The sequence below is a fragment of the Terrapene carolina genome, unplaced genomic scaffold (genome assembly GCF_002925995.2).
Source record: "Terrapene carolina triunguis isolate 2854851 unplaced genomic scaffold, T_m_triunguis-2.0 Scaffold192, whole genome shotgun sequence".
Lineage (NCBI taxonomy): Eukaryota > Metazoa > Chordata > Testudines > Emydidae > Terrapene > Terrapene triunguis.
The window spans coordinates 19957653-19978110 of NW_020664543.1; the positions used below are offsets into that span (position 1 = coordinate 19957653).

The following is a 20458-nucleotide window of genomic DNA, read 5'->3' on the forward strand; positions in this document are numbered from 1 at the left end:
GCAGCATGGATCTGAGTGGAATGAAATTAATTGACAAGAAGCTGGTTAAAGTTAAACCTGAAAGTGAGGTAGTGAAAGATCAAAGATTAAGTGAGCCTTTAAAAAAAAAAAAAAAAGACATAAGAGCCCTTTTTAAGTCCTATTTCTAGCAGTGGAATTCCTCTATGTGAGGGAGAACTCTGGGGTCTGTGTATGGAATTATAAAAACAAAAACAAAAACCAACAACTAATTTTTAAGACATTTTCTGAAACATCATTGGTCTTGACGGCCACATTTATTTTCCCGTTCAAAGTTACGTGCTCATTTCTGATTGCAGGGCTTGACAGATTCATATACTGGAAAACAATACAGGATTCTTCTGTGTAATAAGATCATGCTTCTGAGCCAGATGGGCTAGACTTTCCATGCTACCTTGCACCACTTACAGGCATTTACACCTGGGCAATATGGGTATAAACTGTGACTCTGGAAGGTTTAAGGCAGTGAAAGTCAGGCCCTAAACAAATTCCAAGTATTTGTACTGTATTACATTGTATATTTTGTGTTTACTGTAAATAATGTAGCAGATTAAAGCATAAGAGGTTTTCTACACTGCAATTTATTAAAACCAGGTCCCCACATGTGAAAACCTGGCCCACATTTCAGTAGTAACAGAGTTCCTTCCGGGGGGGGGGGAGGAATGCAATCCCCCTCCCCACCCCCCATCACCATTCCTTTCTTTTACTACAGCCTCAGGAATTAGCAAACTAAACAGTTTTGCAGAGCAAGCAAGGAGCATTATTAGAGACTGCCAAGCAACTCCGCTGGATCGCAAATCTGTTTGTGGGGCTATCTTCTGCTATGCATAAGGGTCAGAGCAAACAGAACCCCAGCTGCCTGCATAATATACCTGATTGCTTATTGGTTTTGACTGCCCACTGAGTTGAGAAATAAGTTAAGTACATTCATGGTGAGTCTAGCAAAAATAAGCTATTTTCTTCTACCCTCTCCCCCGCAGCTGTGTATTTATCATTACAACTCTATTGTCACCTCCTCCGCTCACTGAAGAAGCAGACTGTATTGCGCTGGCGACATCAAAGGGCAGCCACAGCTGTATACTACACTGGAGTACAGGGAGTAAAGAAGAAAGGGGATCCAGTACCAAATTCCCTATATATTACTCAGGAAACATGAAAGCAGGTAATGGGGTGAAGCATTCTATGGAACTTTGTTAATAAAAAATGTTACAGAACAGTCCTTTTTGAAACCCAGGGTCTCCTCTCCAAAGTTTTAAAGGTGTTGATGCAAACAACGTTCCGTTTTCTACCTTTCACTCAGGCCTTGCAAGCTTTCCTCCCCACCGCCCAGTTTAAATAGTTTAAGATTGTATATGTTACCACTACTTTGGGGGAGATCAGTTCTCAGCAAGGGGTTCTTGTGCATTCAATCTCACCATCACTGTCAACTACTGCAAATTTGTCCCATTTATGTGACTCTGGAAATTTGGTTCAAACAAGTTTCTGGATTCTCAAATCTAATCCCATTGTAGCTTCCCTGCTTAGATGAGCATGTACTTTACAAATGACCAATCAAGCCAAACTAGATGCTTGCCAGTAACAACAGCTTCACTGCAGCTCACACTAAATCCTCCATCTTTCAATTTTTGTTTGACTTTTTTTTTTTTTTTTTAAAGTATGTGGTATTGGATTTTGCTTCATTCTTTAGCCATTAATTTGCATCTGGCTGGTGGATCTCATCTTTTGGGCACAGGTAACAAAAACTAGTTTTATTTAAGAGTATGTCTGCGAAGGGCATGAACAAAGGGAAGAAAGCACAATTTTGTTTTCCTAATAACCTATTACTCTTATCAGAAAATCTGCCTCAAAAGCCTCACAGCTGGAGGCAGCTCACTCACAAGCAATTGTTTCTGGGTGTAGCCTTGGTTTGGCTTGAAATGCAGCTTTCTTTGTTTGAAGCCAATTATGCAATCAACAAATGAATACTGGCTGATGAAGTGCTATGAAACATATTCCACTGCTTTGTGTGGACACAAATGGACCACAGCAAGTGGTTCTTTTTTCTTGGCAAACCTGAGGCCATGTCTACACTACCACTTACGTTGCTCAGAGATGGGGGGTGGACAAAAAAAACACACCCCTGAACGACATAAGTTTCACTGGCCTAAGTGGTAGCATGCACAGCGCTATGTCGGCAGAAGATGCTCTCCTGCCAACATAGCTAGCTACACGAGCAATCTCAGGGCGCCGCTGCATCGGTGCAGCTGTAAACGTGCTAGCGTAGACATGGCCTTAATCCCACAGACAGAGAATTTTTTTTAATGCTTCTATTCTGAGGATTATTTAGTAAAAATTAACAGATCTGACAAACAGATGATTCTAGGAAAGAAGAAATAATAATTAAAAGAAAAGAAAAGAAATGATTGATTTACAATAGTGAATGCTTTGAAATATGAATGATTCCTAACTGGAATTAATCCTGTGCGGAGAGCTAGGAAATCCCACCAAAGGATTTGGTTGCTAACCTACTGAATTCCAGAACATATTTCTATTGGACCTATCATGGTAGCTTCATAAGCTTCTGATGTTCACTGGAAATTAGGGCTGTCAAGCGATTAAAAAAATTAATCGCGATTAATCACGCTCTTAAGCAATAATAGAATAACATTTATTTAAACATTTTGGAATGTTTTCTACATTTTCAAATATATTGATTTCAATTACAACACAGAATACAAAGTGTACAGAGCTCACTTTATATTTATTTTTGATTACAAATATTTTCACAGTAAAAAAAGAAATAGTATTTTTCAATTCATCTAATACAAGAACTGTAGTGGAATCTCTTTATTATGAAAATTGAACTTACAAATTTAGAATTATATAAAAAAAAACTGCATTCAAAACAAAACAATGTAAAACTTTAGAGCCTACAAGTCCACTCAGTCCTACTTCAGTCAATCGCTCAGACAAACAAGTTTGGTTACAATTTACAGGAGATAATGTTGCCCACTTCTTGTTTACAATATCACCTGAAAGTGAGAACAGGCGTTCGCATGGCACTGTTGTAGCCGGCATCACAAGATATTTACATGCCAGATGCGCTAAAGATTCACATGTCCCTTCATGCTTCAAACCACCATTCTAGATGATATGCATCCATGCTGATGACGGGTTTTGCTCGATAACGATCCAAAGCAGAGCGGACTGACGTATGTTCATTTTCATCATCTGAGTCAGATGCCACCAGCAGGTTGATTTTCCTTTTTTTTGGTGGTTCGGGTTCTGTAGTTTCCGCATCGGAGTGTTGCTCTTTTAAGACTTCTGAAAGCATGCTCCAAGCCTCATCCCTCTCAGATTTTGGAAGGCACTTCAGATTCTTAAACCTGCGGTTGAGTGCTGTAGCTATTTTTAGAAATCTCACATTGGTACCTTCTTTGCGTTTTGTCAAATCTGCTGTGAAAGTGCTCTTAAAATGAACAACGTGTGCTGGGTCATCATCCGAGACTGCTATAACATGAAATATATGGCAGAATGCGGGTAAAACAGAACAAAAGACATTGAACTCCTTGGCGGAGAATTGTGTCACAGATTTAATTAACGCACTATTTTTTTTAACGAGCAACATCAGCATGGAAGCATGTCTTCTGGAATGGTGGCTGAAGCATGAAGGAGCATACGAATGTTTAGCATATCTGGCACGTAAATACCTTGCAATGCCAGCTACAAAAGTGCCATGCGAACGTCTGTTCTCACCTTCATGGGACACTGTAAATAAGAAGCAGGCAGCATTATGTCCCGTAAATGTAAACAAACTTGTTTGTCTTAGCAATTGGCTGAACAAGAAGTAGGACTGAGTGGACTTGTAGGCTCTAAAGTTTTACATTGTTTTGTTTTTGAGTGCAGTTATGTAACAAAACAAAATCTACATTTGTAAGTTACACTTTCCCAATAAAGAGATTGCACTACAGTACTTGTATGAGGTGAATTGAAAAATACTATTTCTTTTTATAATTTTTACAGTGCAAATATCTGTAATCAAAAACAACAATATAAAGTGTGCACTGTACACTTTGTATTCTGTGTTGTAACAGAAATCAATATATTTGAAAATGTAGAAAAACATCCAAAAATATTTAATAAATTTCAACTGGTATTCTATTGTTTAACAGTGCAATTAATCGCGATTCATTTTTTTGAGTTAATCGTGTGAGTTAACTGCAACTAATCGACAGCCCTACTGGAAATTAAAGAGAAGTCCCCATAACTTTCCTCACCAATGGTTCTCAATGATGACAGTGACTCAGAAGCCAGGACCTGTAAAATGCATAGATCACTGAGCTTTTAGTTAAAATGCTCTGGGAGCTGTGCTCATTTCCACCACCTCTTTTGCCAATATAGCCAATGAGTGCGCACACTGTGGATGGGAAAGTAATCCAACGCCAATACTCTGATCCCACAAATTCTTATGCACATGAGAAATACAGCCTAAAGTTACTCACATCCCTAAGTGTTTGCAGGATTAATGCCCAACAGAGCAATGTTGCTTCACCGCCAACTGCTAGGCAGTGAACAATGCAAAATGCACCTGCCCTTTTAGGCAATGAGAATCAGCAACACCACTAGTTCAAGAGGCAGAAGGCACGATTGCTCCCAAATATAGACCAGAGTCGGGGCTTGTCTACACTGGCACTTTACAGCACTGCAACTTTTTCACTCAGGGGTGTGAAAAAACACCCCCCTGAGCGCTGCAAGTTTCAGCGCTATAACCTGCCAGTATAGACAGTGCACCAGTGCTGGGAGCTTCGCCCCTTGCACTGGGAGCTATGCCCCTCGTGGAGGTGGGTTTTTTAGAGTGCCACAACTATACAAGCCATGTTGGCAGCGCTTTAACGTTGCCAGTGAAGATGTGCCCTAGGGTGCTGCAGTAACTGAAGGCTATTAGCATTTTCATAATGCTAGGGTGGAAGGGTGACCCACTTCTAGGGTCTTGTTGTACCCCTTATAGTGCTCAAGGGAGGCACAGGAAATAGCTGACTCGGAGTTAAGAAAGCTTCTAAATATTTGCACTGTACCAACACTTTCTACCAGCTCGAGCCAGTGAATTAACAGCTTACAGGAAGTAGCTGGATATTGTTCTCAATTAGAAAACTGGATTTATCCAATTTTTTTTTTAAACATTTGAGTGTTGCACCTCAGTTATCTATAAACATTCTCAGCTAGCCACCGGGCATTAATAAAGGAAACTCATAAAATGGGTAGCAGAACCTGCATTATAATGGATAGATGTCATCAAGATAAAGAACATTTCTGTTAAAGTTTGACTTCGGTAGCACAGAACTCTCAGTCACATGAATATTTTCAGTGAACTCCAGCAATCAAGTTACAAGAACATAACATACAAACAAGCAGTGATCACACTGGGTCAAACCAATCATCCATCTAGCCAAGTATCCTGTCTTCCAACAGTGGCCAATGCCAGATGCTTCAGAAAGAATGAACAGAACAGGGCAATTATCAAGTGACCCATCCTGTTTTCCAGTCCCAGCATCTGGCAGCCAGAGACTTAGGAAACCCAGAGCATGGGGTTGCGTCCCTGTCTATTTTGGCTAATAGCCATTCATGGAGCTATCGTCCATGAACTTAACTAATTCTTTTTTCAACCCAGTTATACTTCTGGCCAACACAACATCCTATGGCATCCTATGAGTTTCACAGGTTGACTGTGTCTTGTGTGAAGCAGTACTTCCTTTTGTTTGTTTTAAACCTGCTTCCCACTAATTTTATTGGGTAACCTCCCCTGGTTCTTGTGTTATGTGAAGTGGTAAACACTTCCTTATTCAAGTTTGACTATACAGCTGACATTGTGCTAGACACTAATAGTTTAAGTGAGGTGCTTCTCAACATGAGTAAGTGAATCCAAACCTGGTCCTTACTCGACAGCTGTAATAGCAATTTTTTTTCAGCTGAAAATACCTCAATTCCCCCTCTCCCCCCCAAAAAAGATCCAAGATAAGTAAGTTCTATACATTTTATCACTGTAATTTCTTACTTTGGATTATTTACTAAAAATCAGGGTCCTGAGAAGTAAAATGTCCTAAATAGACCTCCGTGCTTTTACAAACTGAATGTATGATGTTGTTATGGTAGAAAATTTAGTTTTACTATACTTAAAAATGTTGGCCAGCATAGCAATGTCAGTTAGGAGTATGGAGGGGAAAAAAGTCCTATGGCCTAACTGACACTGCTGTGCCAGCAAAAGCCCTAATGTAGAAGGAGTTATAACAGTCACAGAAATCCTTTTGCTGGTATAGGCTGCATCTCCATTAGGAAGCTTTGTCAGTATAGCTATACTGGAAAATCCTTTCTAATGTAGTCAAGGCATCTATTGTAGGGCTATCGATGCTGGAGCACCCACAGAAAAAAAAAAAAAGCGGATGCTCAACACCCACCAGCCACCCGCGATTAGCTGCTCAGTGAGCCCAACTGATCAGCTTTTCAGCAGTGGGTGGGAGGCACTGCAGGAAGGGGATGGAGCAGGGGTGGGACTTTGGGGTAACGGGAGGAGTAGGAGTGGGGCTTTGAGCAAGTCGGCGCCTGTGGCTATCGGGGTAAGTGTAAATATTAAAAGAATCTCATTTAACAACCCAAGCAAACGAGATTTCTCCTGCTTCTCAAAGGCCATTGGCCAGAACGTCACAGTGCATCAATTCTGCAGTTGAGCAAACAACCTTCTAAGAACATAGGGCCTCATCCAAAGTCCATTAAAGTTAATGGAAGGACTCCCATTGACTTAACTGAGCTTTGGATCAGACTCAATGATCCCAGTGTAAAATGGATGAAAATTGCGTATCTAGGGGCTCAAGGCAGCAATGCTGCTTCACTGCCAACTGCTAGTGAGCAAAAATGCATAATACATCTGCCCCTTTAGACCAGGAGAATCAGCAATACACTCAGCTACTACTTTATGTATCTAGAGGAGAATGTATGAAACGAAGGTCGCCAAACTTTAACAAACTACATGAGGGCCAAGGTAACCTTTCTTGGGCATAGCTAATTTGCATCAGACGGAGCCACTTGTTGTAGCTATCCTCCTCGTTAATATTAGGTACAACCTGCAGAGCCTACAGGTCCCAGTGTGTAATGATCCGTCCAGCCTGATCTAAACTATGGCCTCTCAACACAACCTGGAGCATAGCACTGTGGGGCCTGTAGTTTATGTAGACTGCATCCGCATATTACAGACGATTGTGGGATACGTTGTTTAATAAGATAGTCCACACTTTTAGTCAATGCTAAATTAGAAACTTGGGGTGGCCAATCTCGGAAAACCTGTTTTCCTCACTAGAAATGTGGGCCCAAATTCATCCCCGGCATAAATGCACTCAAGTCAGGTTGATTTACGCCATGGATGCATTTGGTCTCTTGTGTGCTACTTTTTTCCAATTAGTTAAAAGCACTATGGTATTTTTACAAGTGGTCACATGATAAAAATCACTAAAACAATAAAGGCTATGCTATAAATCATCCAGTATTGAATTAATATAATCTGGATTACAACATGTCTCTGTACAACATGGAGACTCTACAGCTCTCCAGAGCAGCCTTAGAAAATATGATGAATGAAGCTATCGCAGATTTACAGCCAAGGAAAGGGTTGAACTCAGATTTAGGAAATCTTAAAGCACAATGTTTTTTGACTGCTCTAAGCACATTAAGAAGCCTGTTCAGAATCTACATTTTTCACTGTATTATTTGCTAAATTCCAATTAAATGAGAAAGAATGATGGTAAACTAATAAAACTCTGGATCCTCTAATTAAATCACTGGCACCCTGCCAAGTACTGCTGATTTATTGATGCACCCTGCAATGTCAGGATTCTGGGGGCACAATAGGTCACTAAAGTATTAAACAGATGACTTGTGCTCTTTAATCAGTGCCGGGATGCCAGGTTAGGAAGAGAGAATAAATTCAAGGGCAGAGTACAATAATATCACCAGTAAACAACACCACCACTATGTAGGGAAACAGTGCACAGAAATTTTAGACTACCTGATTTCATTAAATATTCTAGCTTGAGGAATGGAAGTGCAGAATAACTGCACCTGGGTATTTGTCATTTAAGTCTTTTTTTGTTTTATTTTGTTATTGTTCTTAATCTTTTAAAATACACTGCTTAGTTTAGAGCAGGGGTTCTCAGACTTTTGTACTGGTGACCCCTTTCACATACCAAGCCTCTGAGTGTGACCCCCTTTATACATTAAAAACACTTATTTATATATTTAACACCATTATAAATGCTGGACAAAGTGGGGTTTGGGGTGGAGGCTGACAGCTCGCGACCCCCTATGTAATAACTTCGTGACACCCTGAGGGGTCCTGACCCCCAGTTTGAGAACCCCTGGTTTAGAGCACCTGAAAGTGCACTGGCTGGGTCCAGGAAAAGGGAAAGTTTCCCTGTACAGTTTTGCCAGTGAATCTCAGCCTTGATCTGCAACAGCACCTCAACCTACTCTTCAAGTAGATACTTTCCAACTACATTGAACTCTGCCAGACTGTAACTAGCAGAAGATCAGATTCACTTTTCCATTTGCAACAGTCGCACAATCAGAATCCAAGCATGTGCCAAAGTAACAAACAGTCCCTTCAGCTAGAAGCAGTCCCTCACATCAGGCTTTCAATTTATGTAAGGTAAAGGCTCTGGTTGGGCCTTTTTTCTCAGCTGAAGAAACAGTAGTTGAGAAATCAACTGATTGCTTATTAGGTTTCTGTTTGTCTGGAGATAAGTTTGCAATCCAGTTAGCAAGCATTCAATCAGTGATTTTATAGAAAAACAGAATCAGCTACAGAAGAATGGCTGGTCCAGGATCTGTCAAGACCCCCAAGACATATTCATCTATTACAGGTGTAGGCAGCTACTTATTTGGCAGCTCCACCAGACATACAGGTATTCACAGAATTTAAACCAGGTTCATTTGACTGTTGGCAGGAGCCACACAGGGTGAACACATATGAGTAGAATGCCTCCAGGGGCTAGGGGTTCCAAAACCAGACAACGATAATTTAAAATATAACTTGAAGATCCCTTGAGTTTGATCTGAAGATTTTGTCGTGGGATTAGCACCAAGGGAAAAAAGTTCTTCCAAATCACACAGACACTTTATGGCCTATCTGATGCATGCACGCACACAGGCCATGTCTACACTAGCATTTCTGTCGGCAAAACTTTTGTCACATCCCCCCTCCCCAAGCGACATTAGTTTTACCAGCGTAAGCACTCATGTGCACAGTGCTATGTCAGCAGGAGAAGCTATTGCCGCTTGCTGAGCTGGTTTTATTATGTCGATGGAAGAGCTCTCTCCCATTGGCATAACACAGCTACACAAGCGATCGTACAGCTGTGCCACTATAAACTTGTAAGTGTAGACATGGCCTAAAACACATACGTATCAGATTGTTCTGGAAAACAGCACTGGGATTCAACCAGTGGCTATAGCAATTAAAGATGCAGTAGTCTTAGAAAAAGTGACTGTTAATATCCTTATCAAAGGAAAAGAATATGATCACATATAGTCACCGGTTTGGCTTCTGGAAGGCTCAAAATGAGATCAACTCCGAATTCCAAAATATCTCCAAGATTTTAACAAACAAAATATTTTTATTAAGAACTAATGGCACTAACATAGCTAATTCTCCAAAAAATGTAGAAGTTTATGCATTTAGTATATTTGGTCCTGATTCTGCAGTTTACACTATGTGGCTGAACTGCTACACAGACAGGAAGCCCGACTTCACACAGATTCAGCACTCTGATAGTGAATTGTAAATGGCAGGATCAGGGCAATTATTTTTCATGTTCTAACTTTGCGTACCAGAAAAATTAACTTAAAAAAAAAAAAAGCATAAAATGCATGAAGTGGTTTGTTACAATTTTGATTATATTTCCCACACCCCCAATAAAGACAGAAAAATTCTCAGATTCAGTGGTTTTCAAACACCAGATTTAAAGAGTATTTAGAGTTAATGTTTTCCACAGGGGGATTTTACTATGCAGTTAACATATGCTGTTTTCAGTATATCATTCTTTGCAGAGGTGATCTTAATGGAAACAGCTCCTCTGTGTATATTTAAGTGACTTCTTTTGTGTCACTTTTAGCAATCAAGACTCACTAGATAATTCTCTGTAGACACAATGAATCCTAGACATCCAGCTATAAAATTGCACAAGTAACATAATGAAATGAAAACATCATTAATAAAATTGCGTTAACTTTTTTGGTTTTAATGGCAAATGCGCCACCTATCAGTTATTATGGGTGTTGCATGATTTATAAGCTTACTATATCACTAAGCTAACAATTCACTACATCATGAATACAGTCACAAACTAACAGCTGTATTCAGAGATGCAATATGTGAACTGACATACAAATACTAGAATTACTTGACAGTATAGAAAGTATTTACACACAAAAGGAAAGCAGGAGTCTTTTCTTAGAGGGTTTTTTCCTATTTGGCATAAAATCACTGCAGAAATAAATTATATATGCAATCTAAGAAATATGGAGAATAAGAAAATGGAAGATCATCAGCTATGCCACCACTTGTTGAGTGGTGTCCTTCACTGGGAGCACATGACACCAGTGCCTCAGAATCTGTACTGACTGCATATTGCTCTCAGGGTTTAGTAAGTTTAAGATGCGAGTTTTAACTTGCCCTAAGTGACTTGAGACCTGACTACTTCAGAGACACCACTCTTTTCCTGTGATACTGCCACAGTAGAGATCAGTTTAAAAGAGGGGGGGGGCTACCGGTAGGATATTCCCCATGAAGGTCTTAACTTTGGAACTTACTCCCTCATTTGGTACAAAATAATCTATATCTGTTGTTCTCCAGGATACACTGCAAATCTCATCTCATAGGTTTTAGAAGGACAGGGACCTGCAATGAGTGGTCTCAGTGGACAAGAAATACAGGACTAGTTGATCCTAGGATATTAGAGAGACAAGATGGGCGAGGTAATATCTTTTATTTAGTAGACCAACTTCTGTTGCTGAACGAGATAAGCTTCAAGTGCTCTTTGTAAGCTTGAAAACTTGTCTCTTTCACCAACAGAAGTTGGTCCAATAAAAGATATTACCTCACCCACTTTCTGTCTCTGTAAAGCGTAATTAGGTCAGCAGAGTAGGAGTATCTGCAGAGAGAAAACAAAACAAAAACGAGGTATTTCTCCTTGTTAAAATGTTTACTATTCAAAACATGCAGCACTGGGGTCTTTTAAAACAATAAAAGCTGGGAAATAGTTTTAAGCAAGAATCCTGGAGCTTGATTCTGACTCACACTGGCTTTAAATGGGTGTAACTTCATTGACTTTGTTTACCACTATGACCTGGGCTACATTTAAAATTTAGATCAACCTTGTTATGTCACTCAGGGTGTGAAAAATGCACACACCCCAAACATTATGTTAAACTGACCTAACCCCCCTCCCCAGTTTAGAGGCAACTAGGTCAGAATTCTTCCATTGACCCAGCTGCCACTGCCAGTCAGATAGATGGATTAACTACAGGGATGGAAAAACCACTTCCGTCATTGTAGGAAGCATCTACACTACAGCTACAGTGGCAACACCACAGCTGTCCCACTGCAGCGCCCATAGTGTAGATGGTATGTGAGGGGAGAATCAGTCACTCCATGCTGTTCTGGGTCAGTTCTTTGGAATTCAATCCATGTTACTAGCTTTCACACAAAACTATTCTTCTACATAAAGAAGAATTTATTAGCATGCCCTAAAAGTGGATGAAATTCAGATCTTGATGTGTTCCCACTTATTAACTTTACCATCTGTCATATATCCAACACAGTATATGAAAATGCAGCCAACTGCTCAAAACTCACCAGAAACTGTGTGCAAATCAGATGCCGTCCCCTTGTTTATCAATTCATATTGGAATCCTGTAATTTTCCGGCTAATGTCCTGCTGAGGGGTAGCCTCAATAAACAAGCCCCCTTGATCATAACCAAAGCAATACACTTTATTGGGGCTGCGATCTCCATCTTGGACCAACATTTTCAGTTCTCCAGTTTTTTCCAAATAAATATTTGCTCCTGCGGAGTCCTTGAAAGGCTTTATGCAAACAGTCAAGTGTTTGTAAGAGGCAGATAATGTATTGGGTCGCAGATTGACTATGAGTGCTCCTGTGGGATACATCCATTTTATTGATCCTTCAGAACAGCGGAGGTAGACCTGTTCAACATCCTTCTTGTGAGACTCATGAGTTAAGCCACTAGGGATAGAGAGAACAGGGAAATTAGATGAGTAGCAGAACTATTTAAACATTGGTCATAATTCTCAGAAAACAGGTAAGTCAGCAAAACGCTTTATAGCACTATGGGCCTGATCCATTGTCGTGGTTGACAGAGATCATCTTGCAAGATCAAGACTGTGAAATGTGTTAATATTTTGGGATGGGCTTTAAAACAGCTCCAGACAAATCCATAAGAAGTTAAATCACAATTCAAAATGAATTCAGAATTAAACCTTAACTTTTTCAATTGCCTATGCAAAACACCCCACAACAAGAACTGCAGCAGAATCTAGTGACATCAGAAAGAGGGTAGACAAAAGGTGAAAACCTAGAGTTAATTTCCAGTGAAAGGTAAATAACAGACTAGTATCTCGCTTGCGAGTAGGCAAAGCCTAAACTGTATGATCTGTGGAGCCTCAACGGCCTGAATGAGGCCTAAACTAAGGACAGCCCTAAAAGATATCTACCCTATGTTACCAATGTATAGTCACTTGGTATTACTGGATATAGTGCACAATCCTGAAAACCTGTACACATGTGAGTAACTAAAGGTTTTGTAAGATATGGCCCAAAATATACAGTACATTTCCAAATTTTTCAGCATTCAAAATGGTTGCGAAGGAAGTGTGTGGTCTAGTGGGAAAAGCACTGGACGGGTAATCAGAAAATGTGGGTTCTAGTCCCAGCCCTGCCACTAACTTGCCACTATGGGCAAGTCACTTTGACTCTGTGCCTATGTTTCCCCTCCCATGCTCAGAAACTGCCTCTCCCTCTGTGCTAAGCAGCCTATAAGCACAGTGGGCCCCTGATCTCAGCTGGGGCCCCAAGGCTCTCCTCTAATAGAAATAATTAAAAGTTTGGCAGTGAGATTTAAGAACAAAAACCAACAACGGTGTTTAATAATGTTTATTCTAAGGCAGTACTGTATAGGCAGAAAAATACAGTGAACGATTCTGAATATGCAAGATCATGAAACATTATAGTGGAGATCTAGTATTGAAAAATAAAGTTTAAGAGCTTCAACTTCCCTGTAGAGTTTCCTCCTTGGAAGCCTTAAAAAAAAGTCAATTTCTGCAGCACATTCCATGAGAGAATCTCAAGAGTATTTTACAAATATTAAGTAATTAAGCCTCATAACATCTCCATTTTATAGATGTGTAAACTGAGGCACAGAGACTTGTCCAAGGTCACACAGGAAGTCTGTGGCAGAGTCAGACACAGAACTCATTTTAACGTGGCATAAATTATGAACATGAAATTCTGGTCTCTCAACACATCTCCAATACACATCTCCCTCTTCCCCACTTCTTCAGTATATTTAGGTACAGAACAAACGATGCTGGATTTAAACTCAGTCAGCATTTAGACAAGTTACAAGAAGCCATGTATAAAAAAGGAAAAAAACAAACCAACATATGGTTTGAATTTACTGTTGATGTGACTCATTATTGTTAGTGTCAATGTAACCCACTTGATAGAGGTTACACAAGGAAGCTCAGAAAAACTCAGTTTTAATAATACTGTCTGCAAACATGTGCTTTTGAATAATCTTGAAAGCCACATCAAGAGCACAAAGGATGGGGGAGAGCGACCAGTTCCTGACCTTTATTCTCTTGCCCTCAGACACACGGTAGTACTTGACATATTCAAGAAACAGAAGTTTCAATGGGATATCTCATATTGACTGCCTATTTACATCTTGTCCACAAAAATCAATTTTTCAATACTGGTTTTGTGTGATGACACCCAGCCAAAACCAGAAATGAAGAAGTTGGTCTTTTGGGCAGAAGGCTTATGCATCACAGAGATATCAAATAAACCCTCAAACTAAGACTTAGGTGATGCATAGGACTTGTGCTGGTCCTCTGCACCGGGGTGAATTTCACCCTAGAACGGGGTTCTCAAACTGGGGGTCAAGACTCCTCAGGGGGTCACGAAGTTATTACATGGGGGGTCGCGAGCTGTGAACCTCAACCCCAAACCCCGCTTTGCCTCCAGCATTTATAATGGTGTTAAATATATTAAAAAGTGTTTTTAATTTATAAGGGGGGGTCGCACTCAGAGACTTGCTATGTGAAAGGGGTCACCAGTAAAAAAGTTTGAGAGCCACTGCCCTAGAAGGATACAGTTAAAACATATGGGGAAAGGTGAGGGGCAGAATAGGGAGCTCAAACACAATAAAACTGCTGCTGCAGGTGATCCCAATATTGAGACTGTGAATTTTTGCATGGCAAAAATATATATACACATTCATGCTATTGTTCAAATGAAAGAAAACGGATTCTAAAATTCTTACATGTAGCCAATTATATCCCACAGGCAACAAAGTGATGCTGTTAGACAGATACAGTGAGTACTGTCTGCCCTAAAGCACCTGGCATTGGCCACTGTTGGAAGACAGGATGCTGGGCTAGATGGACCATTGGTCTGAACCAGTATGGCCGTTCTTATGTACAGGTACCTGCTGTATACATCAAGCTTTATTATAATGGAGGACTCAGAAATTGAGCAGATTTCAAAACTTGAGGTAAACCTGCAGAATATTAAAGACCTAGTCCAAATGAAATGGAACTTTTATAATACTGCCATCTATCACCGTATTGAAAGTTTGTTCAATTTCATTTTTACTTCTCAGTACCCAGTAATAAACTGTCCCACAGGCACATAATGCAGAGGCCATAAAAGCTATTTTTAAGTTAACTTGAGGTTTTTATTTTTTAAATATATGACATAGCAAGAGGTCAGTTGTTTTATGGTTATGTTGATGAATAAGGCACCCCCGTTGTACTGTTTGTTCTAGGAGTAGGTCCTAATAAACAATACTTCCTCCTACAGATCCCAAGAGACATGTTGAGCCACTGAACTTGTCTGCCTGATGTTTAGCCTTCCTGAAGTCTCAAAGGGCCATATAACTGCATGTCTTGAAAGATCCATTACTGCCATTTGTGAAACCAATTATTATATATGACAATGCAACAGGCGATGTTTATAAGATGAGAATGTGTCCACCATAGCTGCGGGAAAGATGGCTGTAATAGGAATACTTAGCTCTTATACAGCGATCTTCATCTGTAGCTCTCAAAGCACTTTTAAAAACAGGAGAAAGCAACATTATCCCCATTTTACAGATGGGTAAACAGATGCCCAGAGAGGCAATGTGACTTGCCCAAGGTCACACAGCCAGTCCATGGAAGAACTGGGCTGGACGGAGGTGTCTTTACTCCTAGGGTTTGTCTAAACAAACACTTATTTAGTGGCAAGCCAAGGTGTAAAAATGGACCTCACACAACCCTGCCATACAATGTATCTGCGAAGCATGCTGCAGCACACTACTTGTTCCCTAGTGCACTTTGAAATACCCCGCTTTGAAATGGGAGTAGATCAAAGCACGCTAGGGAACTGTTAGTGCATGGCTGCAGGCTTCATGCAGACACTTAAAGCACAGCAGGTTAGTGTGGAGTAGATTTACACCCCACTTGTCACAAACTAAACGTTCATGTAGACAAGCCCACAGTCTGAGTGAAAGGCTACACTGGTTAGGTTTCAGTGGAGTCAAAGCAGCACTTTTCACTCAAAGAAAATGGGACATCTTTAGAATAAACAAAATAATTATGAATTCTGATTGGACCACACCATGGTATGGTTTCAAATTTCCTCAGGGGCTTGGGGTTCTCCATTAGGCCTTTTAAGACAGTGCAAGACCTTGCTAAAGACACCTGCAGTAAGTAATCAGATCGTACATTATGGCAAACTTTCCCTGGCAAATCTGAGACACTGAAAGAAATCATAGCTGAGATTTTCAAAGATACCTAAGTTATATGGACCAGACAATTTTCATTAATGGAAAATGGGTGTCCAAAACATTAAGTGTGTAATCTCACCAATTCCGAAAACACCTTGATCTATCAGGTCTGCTTACTTGCATCTGGCAATATCCTATAACTAGTCTGTAAGAAGAAGACTGAACCTCCAATGGCACTTAGACACCAAGATGATAGGCACCTTATAAATTGCTAATGTAGACAGACAGCTATAAAGACAACTAATTGATTGCAAAATGCTATACTTTAAACAAAGAATTCCTTTCTGACCCCAGGGAGCAAACAGCTTGTACCTTTAAGTATGGGATTTGATTGCCCTGTCTAAAAAAAAGTTAGTTACAGTATTTATTTATTCTTAAGAAGCAAAATCACTTTTATGGATAGAGTGGATGACACACAAACAGTACCCATAAAGTGACAATTAGATGATAATTGAAGGGTATCAGTCCTGGGGTCACTACTTCTTTTCAGAAGAGGTAAGAAGTCAGCTTCAATCTATATGCAATTGCCTTTGTCTCACCCTGAGCTCCAAATTCATTTGCATTCTGGATATAGTAGTGACACATAAGCTGCTCAATATGGGCTGTTCCACCTATTTTTAAGAAATCAGCCCTTCTGCTCTTGTGCAACTGGAAGGATCACCAAGGATGTGTCATTTCCTTAGTAAGCAAAAATGGGGGTGACCGGTGACAATGGGAAATTCCAAGCCTGGGTCACCAATTCAGCTCCAAACTCTTTGTAGCAAAAAATGACTCACATTTCTCTCAACTATCCCCTTTGGCTGGCAGTCAAAAAACTGAGTGGCTCAGGACACAGCCATGTCCAACCCTGCCTTGTCAGTGGGAGGGTCACCGGCTCAGATAGGAGGAGGAGGAGGGCAAGAGCCCTAAAAAAACCAAACTGGATTTGTATGGGTGTACAGATGACATTGCATAAACAAGGCCTAGAACATGGATGGCAAAGTTGAAAGGCTCAGGGTGGTGGAGAAGAGATGACAGGCTCTGCCCCCAAACTATAGAACCACAGAGCTATGTATGAAAAGCAGATTGTTAGGAATTTGCTACTGAAATTGACAACTGTAGGCTTTGTCCCATATCAGTTGTACATTGCAAACACACACACCCCCAACTGGATTTATAGTTCAACATTTTACCAATTGCCACGAGTCACTAGAAGTTCATAAATAGTTGCCAATTGTATCCATCTTTCAGATTGTACAGAATAATCTGGACCAAGAGTATATAGCATAATAAATCCACATTTCACTGCTTTGAACAAGCTCCATTCCAAAACATCCTTCCATTTCAAGTTAAACTAAACTCTTATTTTAATCAATTCAGATTAAACAAACACATGAATTTATTACATTAACTGTATTACATTGGTACCCCATTAAAAACACGTTTAGCCAAACCAAAAACCAAATATATGCTACATGTGTACTTAATTTAGCAACAATTTTGATTGTGAATATAAATGAGAGATTTTTTAGATTATAAACAGTAGAAGAGGTTGCAAAACCATGAAGACAAATTAAAGTTATTACAGAGGATTAAAGTTTAGGAGCCAAACACTTTGAGCGTTCAAGAGGTTTCACAACTAGGGTGATTAGAATAGTTATGGCAGCCAAAGAACAATTGCCTAGAATTTGCCTTAAATGACTTTGGTGTAATGCAGAGCTACTGCAATGAAGTTACTCCACCAGTGTAATTAAGAGCAGAATCTGACCCAATAGCTTTATATATCAGTGTGGTAAAGCAGTGAGTTCCATACAGGTGAAATCTGAATGAAGCTAGGTAAACTGTTAATGGGAACACACAAAGAGCCTGATTCTCCTCTCACTTACACCAGTGTAACTCTATTGACTTTAGCAGAAATATTCCTGATTTCCACCAAAGTAAGTGGAGAATTGGGCCTAAAATCTTTACCCTATTACAAAACTATCCAGGTGCTTTGAAATAAACATGAAAAATAAACAAGATAACCACCACCAATTAAAACAAAATATCTGAGCCAGACAATTCCTTAATTAACTCTCTCTCTGTGTGTGTATGGTATACACACACACAGTCAACTTTCATCACAAAAATGACTTGCAGGTGTATTGCATTACAACAAAGTTAATGCCAAGTGTAGGAGGTCACCAGACATGAGTTACAAAACAGGTTATTTCGGTGTTAGGTTGCACAGATGTGGAAGGTGTTGTGGTCAGTAGAAATACCCTTCCTATGCCTGCTAAGGCTACCTCCCCATGGCACGTTTTTGGTAATGCTGATAGTTACTCCTGGAATGTTAATCAACCCCCTTCTCTCTATCCCGCCTCAAAAAAAACAGACCAGAAGAGGGGAAAGATTTTTTGCTATAACCAAATCCAAATTCCACATACACACAGATATCTGGGCCAACTCCTTCCTCCTCCCTCTATCAGGGACAAAACTCTCATTGACGTCAATGGAAGAAGGATCGGGGCCTCTACTCCGTAAAATTTCACACAAGCCTATGGAGAGAGGCACTGAGAAACTGACTGGGGACATGTAAATCCATTTTATAGATCCACCTCACCATATCTGATCAAGACCTTCGTGCCTTTTAGTTTCAATATTAAACTGCTGACAAAACACAGATATTGAATGGCAGACAGACAGGGGGTGGGGGTGAGGGTCCGGAAGGAGAACCCCCCAAATAGTGTAAATAAGGAATTGGTCCACTGAAATCAGAAAGTGACATGCGGGCAAAACTGAGACAAGGAAAGGAGAATCAAGCCCGAAAACGTAACCCTTGGCCTCGTAGCTCTTAAACAACTGCAGAGAGGCAGAGGCATTCTATCGACACAGTAGGAATGAAAAATTATTTGGAGGGGGAGCCGAGGGGGATATCATTAAAAGGAAAGACACTGTTCAAAATCAAGTTGTCCCTTTTCTCTCCTTCAGCCACGGGGGGGAGGGGGGGGGAAGAGGGTGAAAGGGTGAAATCCTGCCACAGATGGAACAGATCCCATCCGGGAGGTTAAATCTGCTATGGTCGGGGGCTGCCAAATTGTGACGATTTCAACCAGATTTAAAAAGCGGGGCAGACATCCCGCAAAGAGCCCTCCGCTCCCTCCCTCGGATGCTGGAATGTTAACGAAGAGCCGCACATTGCATGGCCGGGCTGGACACTGAGCTGCCCCAGAACAAACAGAGAAACTGAACGAAAGCGCGTTAATAATTTAATCCAAATCCGGGGGAGACACGGCAGCGCTGACTGTCTCCTTCCCCCGGAGCTCGGGACATGCCCCGCTGGGGCTCGGGACATGTCCCGCTCGGGCTCCTCCTCCTCTCCCCAAACGGCTGGCGGGGCAGGGGGGGGTGGCTCCGTCCTTACCTCCCCTTCCAGTTGCACAGGTCGCTGGAGTACTGCCCGGCGCCCCCCCCGCACAGCAGCAGCAGCCCCAGGACCAGCGGCAGCAGCCCGGGCGCTGGAGCGCTCAGCATGGTCCCTCGCAGCAGCCCCTCTGCTCTGGTGCGAACCCCAGCGAGACACGGCGCGATGCAATGGGAGGGGTGGAGGGGAGGAATCCGCGGCGTGCAAGGAGGCTTCCCTACATGGTGGGGCCAGAGGGGGGGATTGCACGGGCAGCCTGCCACTGGGAAAGGAAGCGCAGATGCCGGCAGAGCTGCTACCCCGTGCCCATCCCGGCGGGCTGCTCCTCGCTCAGCCGCTCGGCTCTACTCTGAAGTTTCCTTCCCCCAGCTCTCCAGACTCCCAGCTGAGGGGCGGGGAGTTGCCTTGCCTCCCGGAGCCACCCACAAAACTCGGCTCCTCCCGAACGGGGGCTTGCAGTTAAGACCTAGCAAAACCCGGCACCGGATTGCTTCCCTTGCGCACTCCTGGAACAGTTCGAGGCCTTGCAGCACATGAACTGGTCTAGTTCTCATTGTGTGGCGTCGTGCCCCCCCCCCCCCCCCAGTGCTACAGATTTGTTCCCTTCCCCTAATAGGGCATATGCCAGGCAAGGTAACCCTCCTTCAGTATCACATTCGCCTTCCTGTTGAAAAACCACAGGACAAAGAGCAGCCACTTCAAAGGTACCAAAAAGTGTAAAACATCACCTTCAGATCTCTCCCTACTGCTGCCCCTGCTGATCGCTTCCCTCATCTCCACTGGCACCCACCAGCATAAGCCTCATTACCCCTTTTTTCTGTTTTGTCCATTTCCATCTCTGTCCTGGCTTTCCTATTACCCATTCCCCCACATCACCACCCCATTAATAGGAGCCTTTACTCTACTTAAATCCTTATGCCACACCCATCAACTGGTATTCAATGCTTGAAGTGGTCTGAAAAAAGTGG

General features: G+C 41.5%; 1 protein-coding gene across 1 annotated transcript in view; it reads right to left on the minus strand.

Moving 5' to 3' along the window:
- The window catches only part of METRNL (meteorin like, glial cell differentiation regulator), a 32815-nt gene extending 12970 nt beyond the window's left edge, over positions 1-19845 (minus strand). Inside the window, exons 1-2 of the mRNA XM_024217611.3 lie at positions 19491-19845; positions 11897-12285 (exon numbers count right to left, since the gene is read on the minus strand). Coding sequence (XP_024073379.2) covers positions 11897-12285; positions 19491-19600 — 499 coding nt within the window. The 5' untranslated portion in view covers positions 19601-19845. The remainder of the gene's footprint in view (positions 1-11896; positions 12286-19490) is intronic.
- Between the last annotated feature and the right edge of the window lie 613 nt (positions 19846-20458).